Below are 12418 nucleotides of genomic sequence, written 5' to 3'. Positions count from 1 at the left end.
ATAGATTTATATTTTCTTTTCATATACAAATTTAATTTATTTTTAAGTTTTTAAATGAATTAGATTACTAATTTATAATTAACTAATAACTTAAATTTTATCCTTGCTTGAAATGAAAAATAATTATATTTTATATTCAATGGTTTATGCACATATTCTTAAAAATGTGCATATGTATATACATACGTATTCGTAGCATTGCGGCTTCGTGCGACATAGACCTGCTCGTTCGACATCTGCAAGCAGACTGATTATTTTTGGTTGCTGGTACGCTTGGTCCCACAGTAAGCGCACTAACACAATCTCATTTTGTGATGCTTGTTTGATTGTGATGGTGCCCATCCCTGCTTATAGGCTATCTAGAAAGAAGAGCCTTCCGTGGACGAATTGATGGAACGGCTTTTAGGCAATTCCTTTATTCGTTCAATCTAGAGTGGCTTGGTTCTGCTGTCGCAAATCTGGCTAATGTACATTAGGGTGGAAAAAAGTTTCTGGATTCTCGATCGCACCCCCTAGAAATATGCGAATAGGCCAAAAACTAGTATATACAAAGTTTTGGGCATAGCTGTTAAATTATGATTACGATTAGTAATCGGTTAGATTATTTTCTAAAAAGAATCGTAATGATTATTTAATTGTGCGATTGAAATATTGGGATTCCGTAATAATTACGATTATAAAGAATCAAAAAATAATAAGGATTATTATAAATTAATGAAAATAATCAAAAATAATAAAAATAAATAATTGATTCTTTTCAGCAATTCTTCTTAATTATTTTTGATTACTTTCAATCCAAAATACCAAACAACTTTTCTCTTTAAATTTCAAGACATTTTTTTATTAAAATTTTTTAAATTGTTTTTTGTATAATCTGAGCCTCAGATTCTGAGATATATGCATTTATATGTATATATGTATATATATCATATTATTATAAATACTATATTATAAATGATGATATTTTTGCTATTATTAATAGCAATTCAGCCATTCAATTTAACCCTAGAACACACACCCAGAAAATACCACGTAAACACACACCCGGGATACGTTTGTACCCAGGACCTTATTTTGCGGTTTTTTAATGCTTATTCAACCGATTTCTATGATTTTTTTTTTGAAATGTATATTTTAATATATAACTTTACTACTAAGTATTTTGTCTTTTGTTTCATTCGAATATTCCTACTGGTTCCAGCGATATGGGCAAATAAAGTCAGGACATGCAACAGTGGATTTTTGTTTTTGTTGTTGTCCTGATAAATGCAAAACAAAATAATACAATTTATAATAATATACTTGTAGAGTAACAACGAATACACATTTTGGTTTTTATTTCATTAAAATATTCTACCTGGTTCAAAAGATATACGCAAAAAGGTCGCGCAAGGTATGGGTACGTAGGTGGCAAATACACTGGTATAACTGGTTTTTGTATTTTATATGCAGCTGCAAGGGTTGTTTTCACACGAGGTGTTGTTATTAATGCTGCCTGTTGATATTTTCATTATTGTTTTGGTGCTCAAAAGTGTAAGAAGTGAAAATATAAGTGAAAATAAATATAACTGAAACTATAAATAACTGTATACGAAATGACTTCAAGAAGAAACGAATATTTATCAAGTGCAGCGTATAGAAGGTAAAAAAATGTAAAATAAGCAACATTGTAAACACACACTACAGTGAGTCAAAGTGAAACTCATATAACGCATTGAATGGGCATTGACTTATAATGAAACAGTATATATTGTTACACATTCAGCCACTACAGCTACTACAGCTACCACAGCTACAACAGCCGCTATATCCCCAGCAGTAGCAACAACAATCAACCCGATATTCCAGAGCTGATACATACGCACGAACATACGGACAAACATAATTTCACAACGAACTGATAATAACATACGATCAGCCACGAAAGCGATGGCACATCTGTGCACATACTTAAATACTTACGCGATAGAATTTGACACTCTTTGAAAATTGACCTTTTCTAACTTCAAAGAAATCCGAATCACTGGACACTTCTTAAAAGTCAAATTACAAATATTTCATTTGATGCTCACCGACATTCAGCTTATCAGCTAAGTATAAAAGACAAGACGTGACAATAAACGAGGTCAGTCAGTTCAGTTCAACTCTACTACTTCGCTTGAGCAAAAAGCAGATCAATTCCCTAAGGACTAAAGCCCGGAAAATAAGGACAACAAGGACGACGACCAAAGCCAGGACCCCAATCTAAGTATCCTCTTAATAGAAAAAGCTCATTCAATTTTCCTTTTGCAGCTCTTAATTAAATAAAAATCCACGATTGTAATAAAGGAAAAGAAAGAACATCTGATCTTTTATTTCAATTAAGGATATTGGAAAAAGAAGGGTTATTGCAACGCAAAACCTATTATTATATCTGATAACTATGAATATTTTCCTTTATTTTTTAATCACTGATTAGGTGTCTGCATGCAACATAAATCATTATTTTTTTAATCATGCACAAAAATAAATAAAATTCAATTTTTCTCAAAGTCACTCAAAATTGAACATCAAAATGAAACTCATACAAGACATTTTTGAAGGTGGCAACTGCGTGTTAAGTACCGTTATGCATTGCTTGCTATTTTATTTTGTTTCTTTTGTTTCATTTACTGCATTCCATCAGTTGTGTTAAGTATTTTGTTACAATGGGTCGCCAAAGAGGACAAACTTCTGTATCCGAGCGTGAACTAGTCATTTATCATCACAAAAAAGGGAAAACTCTTCGCGAAATCGGTGAAATTGTGAACAGAAGCTTTTCAACAGTGCAGTGTATAATTAACAGATACAAGAAAGGTCAAGGAGTGAAAAATAAAGAAAAACGTAGTACAAAAAAAATATTTAGTGCTGAAGATGAACGCTGGATTATAAGAGAAGTGAAGAAAAATCCTACAATAAGTGCTCCTAAACTTGCATTGGCAGCACAAAAATATTTGCATAAGTCCGCTAATCCAGAGACTATACGAATAATTCTACGAAAAAATAATTACAATGGGCGAACAGCTAGAAACAAACCATACATAAATGAACGTAATAGAAAGAAACGACTGACCTTTGCTAAAGAGTATTTAGGAAAGGATTTCGAGTATTGAAGAAACGTTATTTACGCTGATGAAAGTAAATTTAACCTATACATATCTGATGGTAAAGTTTGCGTGTGGAGAAAACCGAACGAAGAGTTGAAACCAGCAAATTTACGTCCTACCGTGAAACATGGCGGTGGAAGTGTAACCGTTTGGGGGTGTATGTCTGCTAGCGGCGTTGGTAAATTGTTTTTTATCGACGATATAATGAACCAATACACTTACCTAAACATCCTCAATCAAAATTTTAAAAACAGTGCAGAAAAATTGGGCATCCTGGATAAATTTATATACTACCAGGACAGATGACCCCTAGGGATGTCCGATATACATCGACGCATCGAAAAAATCGATGTTTCCTTTCCGATGCATCGAAAAAAATCCGATGTTTTCAAAGGCATTCGATGTATTCGATGCATCGATGTATTTTCAAGAAACATCGGATAACTTTTTTTGCCGGGCTTTTACTTGGAAACATTGTGTAAACGTTTAACAAAATAAAAGTGTGGAAAAAGAATAAAATATAAATTTTTACTATTATCTTAATACGGAATTGATTGGAAAAGTAAGTATCGTAATGGAATAAGTTGATGTTTTTTTGTATGGAATTTAATATTGTTGTTTTAGAAAAACAAACATTATGGCTCCAAAAAAAAGCGGCGTATGGAAGTTTTATGACAAAGAAGAAGGAAACAACTTGGCAAAGTGCAGACTTTGCCGAAAAAACATTAAATCATGCGGAAATACAACCAACCTGATGGGGCACCTAAAAAATATTCATAAGGCAGCTTTCCGAGAGCTTACCGATGATGGCTCAACAAAAATTACGGATTCTTTACCCTCAACAAGTTTTAAATCTATAAAGGAACCCACTAAAGAAGCAGATAGAAGTGACGCCTTGAAAGAACCTGAAAATAAAACTGTTGGTCCACCAAAACGCCAAAAAACTATTCAAGCTAGTTTTGAAGGGATTTATGCTTTCTCGGCCAATGGTGACAAAACTATTAAAATTAATAATGCCTTAGTATATATGGTGTGTAAGGATAATCAGCCATTTACTATTGTAGAGAACGAAGGCTTTCGCAATTTCCTTAAAGTGATTGAGCCGCGTTATAAACTTCCCAATAAAACAACACTCACTCGTTGGGTTGATGACAAATACGCCGCCCTATCAGGAATCATCCGTGAAAAGTTGTCGGGCATTGAAAATCTGACTTTGACAACTGACATGTGGTCAGAATCGATGTCCATGAGGAGCTTTCTTGGAGTCACAGCTCATTTCGGTGTTGGCAGTGAGTTGTTTTCTATCACTCTGGGAGTAAGCCAATCAAATGAACGCCATACATCACAACACATTGCTGAAATGCTGCTGAACACTTGCGACGAATGGAGTATTGACAAAGACCAAATTTCGGCTGTGGTGACGGACAATGCACCAAATATGGTGAAAGCTGTAGAGCTAGCCTTTGGTAAAAAGCACATACCTTGTTTTGCTCATATTTTAAACTTGGTTGCACAAAATTCAATAGAACAATGCAAACCACTACGCGAGTTAATAAGCAAAGTCAAAGATGTTGTGACGTGGTTTAAACAGAGCAACATAGCAAGCAACGAACTCCGTAAATCAACCTCAGACGAAACTAAATTAATTCAACAGGTGCCTACTAGATGGAATAGCACATATTATATGATTGAGCGATTCATCGATCTTCGTGAGATTGTTAACAATATAATCATCAGACACAAAAATGCACCAGCTATGCTGCATGCGTCAGAACTTGCACATCTAAGTTCAGTTCTACAGGTACTACGTCCAATAGAAGCTGCTACGGAGGAGGTCTCAGGTGATAAGTATTGCACTAGCAGCAAAGTAATACCACTTATTCATTGCCTCGTTTTAAAAATTAAGCCTCTGAGCTTCGACGACTCGATTGCCAAAGAGCTACAGTCTCTGGTTCTTAAGGAGATTCAGAAGAGAATGGGTGTCATCGAAAACGTAACTCCCCTCGCTATAGCCACGGTATTGGACCCCAGATTCAAGAAAATGCATTTTACGGATCCGCTTGCATGCTCTGCTGCTGTAGGAAAAATAAAAGATCTCATGAAAGCCGCAGCCCACAACACGACCAAAGATTCGGAGTCATCGGAACTTTCTGATAAAAATGAGGATAACTATTCATTGTGGGAGGACCACCACAAGCTAGTCCATAAAAGTTGGAAATTGTCAAAGGCCGATGACACTATTTCTGATGAGCTGGCCATATATCTACGTTGCCCAGTGGGTAGACTCACTGAAAACCCATTGGAAATTTGGAAGGACTTGGAGATACAGCTCCCACAATTGAAGCCAATCGCATATAAATATCTGACCATGGTGGGAACGTCAGTCCCGTCAGAGCGACTGTTTTCAAAAGCGGCCCAAATCGTAACTCAGCAGAGAAATAGGCTTAAAGGCAAGAGATTAAACAAGCTTTTATTTTTGCAAACTATCCCTAAGGAATATTGGTATTAATAAAGAATGACATTATTTTTATTATTATAATTCTATTATTTATAATTCCATTTTCTTAAATTTAAAAAAAAACACTCGATTTTGAAAAAACATCGATGTTTCTTAAACGATGCATCGAACACCATCGATGTATATATTCGATGCATTGAATCGGAAAAAAAATCGATGTATTTCCGCAATGGACACCCCTAATGACCCTAAACATAAAGCCCATAACGTACGAATGTGGTTATTGTTTAATTGTCCAAAAGTACTAGAAACGCCCCCTCAATCGCCAGATTTGAACGTGATTGAGAATTTGTGGAGTCAATTGGAAATTGGAATCAGAAATTATCATATAACTAACCGGACAACTCTGAAAAAGGCACTTCAAGAGGAATGGGACAATATATCGAGCGAATACTGTACAAAGTTAGTTCAATCAATGCCAAAACGATTACAAGCAGTTAAGATTTCTAAGGGATTCCCCACAAAATACTAACGTAACATATACTTTAATGTTTTCTTTATTTCTTTGACTAATATTGCAAATGTATGAGTTTCATTTTGATGCCTAATTTTAATTATTTTTTATGAATGCAATTTTTGTTTAATACTTTGTAAAAAAAAATTAAAAAAAGTAAGCAAATTATAAGAAGATATTTCAACAATGATAAAATAATTGGAATATATAAGAAACAAGTGAATTAAATATAACTTCTCAAACGAAATTGTTTTTGATTTGTTTTGTATGAGTTTCACTTTGACTCACTGTATATAGCGTGAGCAGCAAAGCGAACGAGTAAATAGTATCTAGTAAATATCCGTACATATTTAAAAAATATAAGAAAGATAAGTGTTGAAATATATTCATTTGCTTTGGACATTAAAGGTTTTGATTAATAATAATTTGTTCTGCATCAATTATTGTGAATCGTAAAACGATCATATTTACAACTAAACAAATTAAACGACCACATTTACGACCAAAGAAATATGGCGCCACTTGAAATAGGATCTTGGACTTCAGATGACGCCATCATTTCAATTAATTATAAAAGCGCCCACTCCGCCAACGCTACACGATCAGTTGAGGAATGGAGTGCGACTCTTAACAGGCCACAGTCCTATTGGCTTACATGCGGTAAGAATGGGTATCTTACCGGATGCCGACTGTAAAAGCTGTTTGGAAGAAGATGTGGTAGAAACAAGCCAGCACTTCCTGCTTGACTGTCCCGCGTTTGGAAGGTCAAGACTCAGACTTGGACATCCCACAGTCCGAACAGGGGAGTTCTTTTTCAATGGCATCACAAAGGACTACATTATTAGTGCGCGGCCACGCACTGAGCGATGAGCGACGAAATTAAAACATATGAAATGCCATTGAAGTGGCCACGCAGTAAGCGATGAGCGACTGAGCGATTTCTCTGCGATTGAGCGACGTCGCTTAACAATTAAAACATGTTCTAATTTTCAGTTGACTGCTGAGCGACGAACAGAAAGAATGGACAAATTTAACATTGAAATGCTTATTTCTGAGGTGCAAAGCTACCCGGTTTTGTGGCAGGATAGCCACAAAGACTTCAAAAAATATCACTGACAACATATGGAAAAAAACTGGGAGAAATATGTGGATGTTCTGGTGAGTGTTCAAAACGAGCCTCTGCTCTGCACGAATTGCTTTCCTTTGTTTTGTTAATTTAGGACGAACTTTTTCAAGCAATATATCAAAAGATTGTATAGACATATGTAGATATTGAAAGAATCTATCTGGAAATTTACGTAGATTTTGATATAAATGATTAAATTCACCGAACCTCCATCTTGTTTGGTTTATAGGATGAACACCATAATTTCTTTTTTTTATACGTAGCAAGATTCTATAAACATGATATCTATTTTCAGGCAGTAATATACTCTGTACAGCCCTTGACAACGGCATTTTAGCAACTAATCGCTCAACAGTCGCTCAGTAAAAAGCCATACGTCGCTAAAAATCGTCGCTCAGCCGCTCATCGCTCAATCGTTTACTGCGTGGCCGCGGCCTTAGTCTACGTGTGATCTTTGATCAGCCATCTAATCTAACTTAACCTAACCTATTAGATTATTGGACCGACACTACAGGATCACACATATATTAAAGAGGTAGTGAATAACAACCTCCCATAATAAATAATTATATGTACATCGTGTTTTCGGATCCTAAGAAGACCAATGAACGTTAATTCTGAACATGCAAAAGTTATTGTCCTCGTGATTTGTGTACTACACAAATAATTAATAAAAGGGTAAATTACAGGTTTATAACTGCGGAAGAGTTCCCTGACTACACTTGGAATCTCCAATTGGCCCCAAACAGTGAAAGGGGAAGAACGACTGGCGCGCTGTTGTTAACGCGGCTATAACCGCCTAAGGATGTAAATTTGTCTTAAAGTTAGACACTACAAGCGTAAAACCGAAAGTCTGTGGATTCAGCAATACGAGAGTACAAGTGTAACGATAACGGACAAAAAGAATAAAATTTAAAGTTACTGTATTTAAAATTTTTAGTACATTTGGCTACAGCCTGAGTGAGTGGATTGCTACATTGGCGACGAGGATGGGATACGAACCGATGCGTGCAAAGCACATTGGATTAACAGTCCAACGAATTTCGTGTTCCTCAATAGAACTTTAACGATCTTTGCAGATTTTGTAAAAATGAAATCAGTAAATGAGCGAAAAGCCTCTACTACCATTTAGCAAAACTAAAAACCTGATATCAGAAAATGTTTATGTTTCACGAGTAGACACTCAAATCTTTACTTCACACAACAACAACAACCAGCAACTTCAGCACCAGCTCTCGCTGAAGCTACTAAATCAAAAGGCTCCCGACGGAGGAAGCCGAAGCAAGTCACCGCTGGACAACCTGTAGATGAAGAGGTAGTCCGTACTGTCAAAGACAAACCGCAATAGGACAACAAAGACAAATTCGAATTTACCAATTTTAAAAAGTATTTGCTGAAATGGCGTATTACCAAAATAATAATAGCGGTGGAAAACCACGCAACAACCAACAAAAATTATGGAACCTGGTCTAATGAAATGAATATTCATGACAGATATCAAGATGCTATGGCTAGACAACCACCTCCACGGACCCAACAACAGAGGAGACCCCAGCAACGTAGGAATAATAATGCTGGTCGGGTACCCCCACCCGTCGCCACAACTGAGACACCACCAAAAGATGAGCCGCTATACGAAGGCTCCATATCTGCATAATGTCCAGTGACGACTACACATAGTCAAAATATTGAGTATTCTAGCCTACTCACCATTCTCGAAGAATTTTGGAAAGTTGCCGTCCGAGAAAACAATCTGTTTGAAAGAAAAATTCCACTGTGCATGTTTACGCACGTGATGGTCGGCGTCCTACAATTACGAATCGCCCAGCACCAGCGATTTGATAACGGTGACAGCCTTTTCCAATTTATTGATTTAAAAGCAGCATTCGGTGATGCCGAATATAAGGTACCAAAAATTTTAATGGATTATTTTGATGCGATATGTACTGGCGTAACACCAACAGGGGAGAAGATAAGAGTAAATCAACCTATCAACACAATACCCATGGAACCAATACCTGAAACAAGAGATGCAGCTGCGGCTGCCGCAGGCACGTTTGGAATACCAACTGCCAATAACCATAATATGTATGAGTGTTATATTTCTCCGTACATAACTCACAGATTAATAGAACGCACTATTGAAGCATCCGTCACCCGTGAATATGGTGACTGGAATCTCTTTCCCCATGGATGGATAGACAATGAAGCCAGAGTGACACAGAACCTCTTAGGCTATAGACCACCAAAGCAGTTGCACTTAGACGCAATTGCAGTACTCCGCACGCTCAAATTCCTAGACGATGATACATTCCTAGGGCGTATTCGATATTCTGCAGAAGTGACAAATCAGGTCGCAAAAAGCCTCGAAATGATAAAGTCAATCGAAATGGTACCACTTGACTTTAAACCGAAAGAATCAATGTCAATATTCGGTTACAAAGATTATGAAAACTGCACACCCATTGATTTTGATATGCCAATCGCTTCGATTAGCACTAACGTTAAACCCCCATATGCGCTCGGGGCACCAATGGCTTTTAAAAGCCAAATGCAAGGATTTAAGGTAAAAAGAACTAGACTGAATCACGGACTGATGATTTGCCAGTCGGATGGAACGCCATTTGATGGATGGCTTGACACAATAAATGACAATTTTGAGATGAAAGGCGAGTTTAAGCCTAGAAATTTGACAGCCGACAAAATGAGCATTAGAGAGGCAGCTCACATATGTACCGCCACAACAGGAAAGATGGCAGGCGATGTTTCTACGTTTATAACGCGTAGTTTGAAGAAGAAGTAGGTGCTAGTGGTTCGCCACTGCTAATCCGTGGAAAACCGGGTTAGCCAGACGTGAAAACCGTCCCGGCCCGGCCCGGCAAAGTCCCGGTCATGGTAAAGGGCGCAAAAAAACTAATGGGACTAATGGCATCATATGGTCAGCCTATACAACGCGACAACACAGCAGCATTCAAACCGACTCACTTGTCGACCACACCATCGGTAGAAAGGAACGATCCCCTTCTCAACGATGCGATACTCGTAGATGGCCAAAACGGAGCAGTTGAATGCGCACGTACGAGAGAATTCATGCTTGATTTTTCTCAGTACATACAGGTAATATCCAGAAGAACCCCAAGAACAGAAAGGGTTCGCAAAGTAAGCAAGCTGAGAAATTTAGAAGTAAGAATTAAAAAGAGCAAACACGGACGAAGGAAGGAAGGAAGGCCCCGTGCAATGGAAATTACATTGGATGATCTCCTAGACTCATTAAGTCGTGGTGAACATGTTGAGCACCGTCCATCTGACGTAGAAATTCAGACTGAAGCCATTGAACCACCCGCTGAGCCCACAGTTGCGTATTTGCGCAATAGGCGAGTTGAGATCATGGATGAAGATCTTGGCACCATTAAAGAAGTAATTAAGCTCCAGATATGCGCCAAAACGAAGATATGCCGACGGAAGACCCAATTCATCGATACTTCGGCTTCGGAGTGGAGAAACATTTCGTGAAGAGTTTTAAAAATGTTGACGTTTACTTAGATCAAATCAGAACGACAATCACTGATAATCAGATCCAATTATTCCTGGCAAAAACGGAAATTGGTCCAATGAAATGGATATTCAGGACCGTTACAATGAAGCAATGGCTAGACAACCGCAAAGATCCCAACCGCAGAGAAAACCCCAGCAGAGAAGAAATAACAACAATGCTGATCGGGCACCCCCACCCGTGGCGACGACTGAGACGCCGCCTAAAGATGAACCATTATACTCGTATGAAGGTACAATTTCCGCATCATGTCCGGTGACTACAACGTTGAGTCACAACCTAGAGTATTCTAGCCTACTCATACGAATTGAGGAATTCTAGAGAGTAGCCGTCAGAGAGAACTACCTCTTCGAACGAAAAGTTCCACTGTGCATGTTTACGCACGTGATGGTCGGCGTATTACAAATGCGAATCGCACAGCATCAGCGATTCGATAACGGCGATAGTCTCTTTCAGTTCATAGACCTCTAGTCCGTATTCGGCGATGCCGAATATAAGGTACCGAAGATATTTAGGGAGTTCACAAGTCGTACTATTTGTCGTATTTGGTCTATTGCGCTATTGTAATACAACAGTTGTAAAAGTTTTGTTTTTGTTTCGCAAGTAAAATTTTAATATCACAATACAACTCTGAAAGGTATGTTTGCCTTGCTATTTATGGATGCTATTCGATCAGCTGTTTCTATTTACATTCTGATTTTGTTAATTTGTCTGCAGGCTAATAGTTAAAATAATTAAAAACAAAAATGGAATCACCCCGAGATAATGACGTAAGTAGTCTTGAATTAGAAGAAATATATGTAAACATGTATTACTAAAGAACCTTTTTTAATTTTAGGTCAAAGCCAAGCGTATCCGTTGCAACCCAACCCGTAGATGGGCGGCAGCAGAAGAGAAGTCTCTAATTGAGTTTCTGTTGGAAAATCGTCAACTTGAGGTTTGTTTTTATTTATTGAAATATTCAATTTAATAATTTGGAAACATATATTTAACAGAAGCCGTCCGCTCAAGCTTACTATAAGCAATTCTGCATGGCAAGTAATCTAACCATGGAGTGGAAGCTTGTGCGTTCTAAAGTGCGGAACATGAGAGTGAGCTACAACAAAGCGAAGACATGGGAAGGCTCGACGGGAGCAGGTAGCATGAGTGGTGAAACTATTAAAAGTGGTATATTAGATGTTTCAGGTGCCAATTTATTTGAATAACCTATATTTCATTTAAGGTACTCTACTAAAAATGTGCACTTTTTTTACGAGCTCGAAGACATTTTTGGGAGCAGTTAGTGAATGTGCCGCAATCGAAGATACGATGACCGCTGAGTATTTGTATTTTTGATTATAGCAGTACCGATTGAAGAACCGGAGAGCTTCCAAGGCCCAGATTGTGTGTTACATTTAAATGTTAACGAAAGTTCTGCCGGAATTAGTTGTATGCCAAGTACGAGCCGTAAGGGCATATACAGCAGAACGGGGGTTTCGGAAATAATGAAACTCCAAGCCAAAGTCATTAGTTTCAAGAAAGAAAAACTAGAAGCAGCAAGAGACAGGGAGTTAGTTATAAGGGAAAGAGTATTGGTGTTAAAAGAAAAGAATTTTGATTTGAAAGAAAGGAATTTTAAAAGCGAAGAAAAGCATAAACCCCA

At 37.5% G+C, this 12418-nt stretch overlaps 2 protein-coding genes across 2 annotated transcripts; both read left to right on the top strand.

Moving 5' to 3' along the window:
* The first annotated feature begins 3879 nt into the window (after positions 1 to 3879).
* Positions 3880 to 8880, top strand: LOC120767650 (zinc finger BED domain-containing protein 4-like). Its single transcript, XM_040093819.1, has 2 exons — positions 3880 to 5504; positions 8718 to 8880. The coding sequence occupies exons 1-2, from the start codon at positions 3880 to 3882 to the stop codon at positions 8878 to 8880; spliced, it is 1788 nt and encodes a 595-aa protein (XP_039949753.1).
* A 2620-nt stretch (positions 8881 to 11500) lies between these two features.
* On the top strand, positions 11501 to 11981 carry LOC120767649. Its single transcript, XM_040093818.1, has 3 exons — positions 11501 to 11546; positions 11615 to 11713; positions 11772 to 11981. The coding sequence occupies exons 1-3, from the start codon at positions 11523 to 11525 to the stop codon at positions 11979 to 11981; spliced, it is 333 nt and encodes a 110-aa protein (XP_039949752.1). The 5' UTR covers positions 11501 to 11522.
* The last annotated feature ends 437 nt before the right edge of the window (positions 11982 to 12418 follow it).

The sequence above is a fragment of the Bactrocera tryoni genome, chromosome 2, assembly GCF_016617805.1.
Source record: "Bactrocera tryoni isolate S06 chromosome 2, CSIRO_BtryS06_freeze2, whole genome shotgun sequence".
Taxonomy (NCBI): domain Eukaryota; kingdom Metazoa; phylum Arthropoda; class Insecta; order Diptera; family Tephritidae; genus Bactrocera; species Bactrocera tryoni.
Note: the sequence above shows the minus strand (reverse complement) of the source record. Positions and strands in the feature narration are given on the sequence as shown.

Excerpts from the sequence above, each read along its gene's own strand:
- LOC120767650 (XM_040093819.1), top strand. The coding sequence starts at position 3,880 with ATGGGGCACCTAAAAAATATTCATAAGGCAGCTTTCCGAGAGCTTACC. Across the intron at positions 5,505-8,717 it reads TATCTGACCATGGTGGGAAC|ATATCAAGATGCTATGGCTA; the intron begins GTCAGTCCCGTC and ends TATTCATGACAG.
- LOC120767649 (XM_040093818.1), top strand. The coding sequence starts at position 11,523 with ATGGAATCACCCCGAGATAATGAC. Across the intron at positions 11,547-11,614 it reads AATCACCCCGAGATAATGAC|GTCAAAGCCAAGCGTATCCG; the intron begins GTAAGTAGTCTT and ends TTTTAATTTTAG. Across the intron at positions 11,714-11,771 it reads TGGAAAATCGTCAACTTGAG|AAGCCGTCCGCTCAAGCTTA; the intron begins GTTTGTTTTTAT and ends TATATTTAACAG.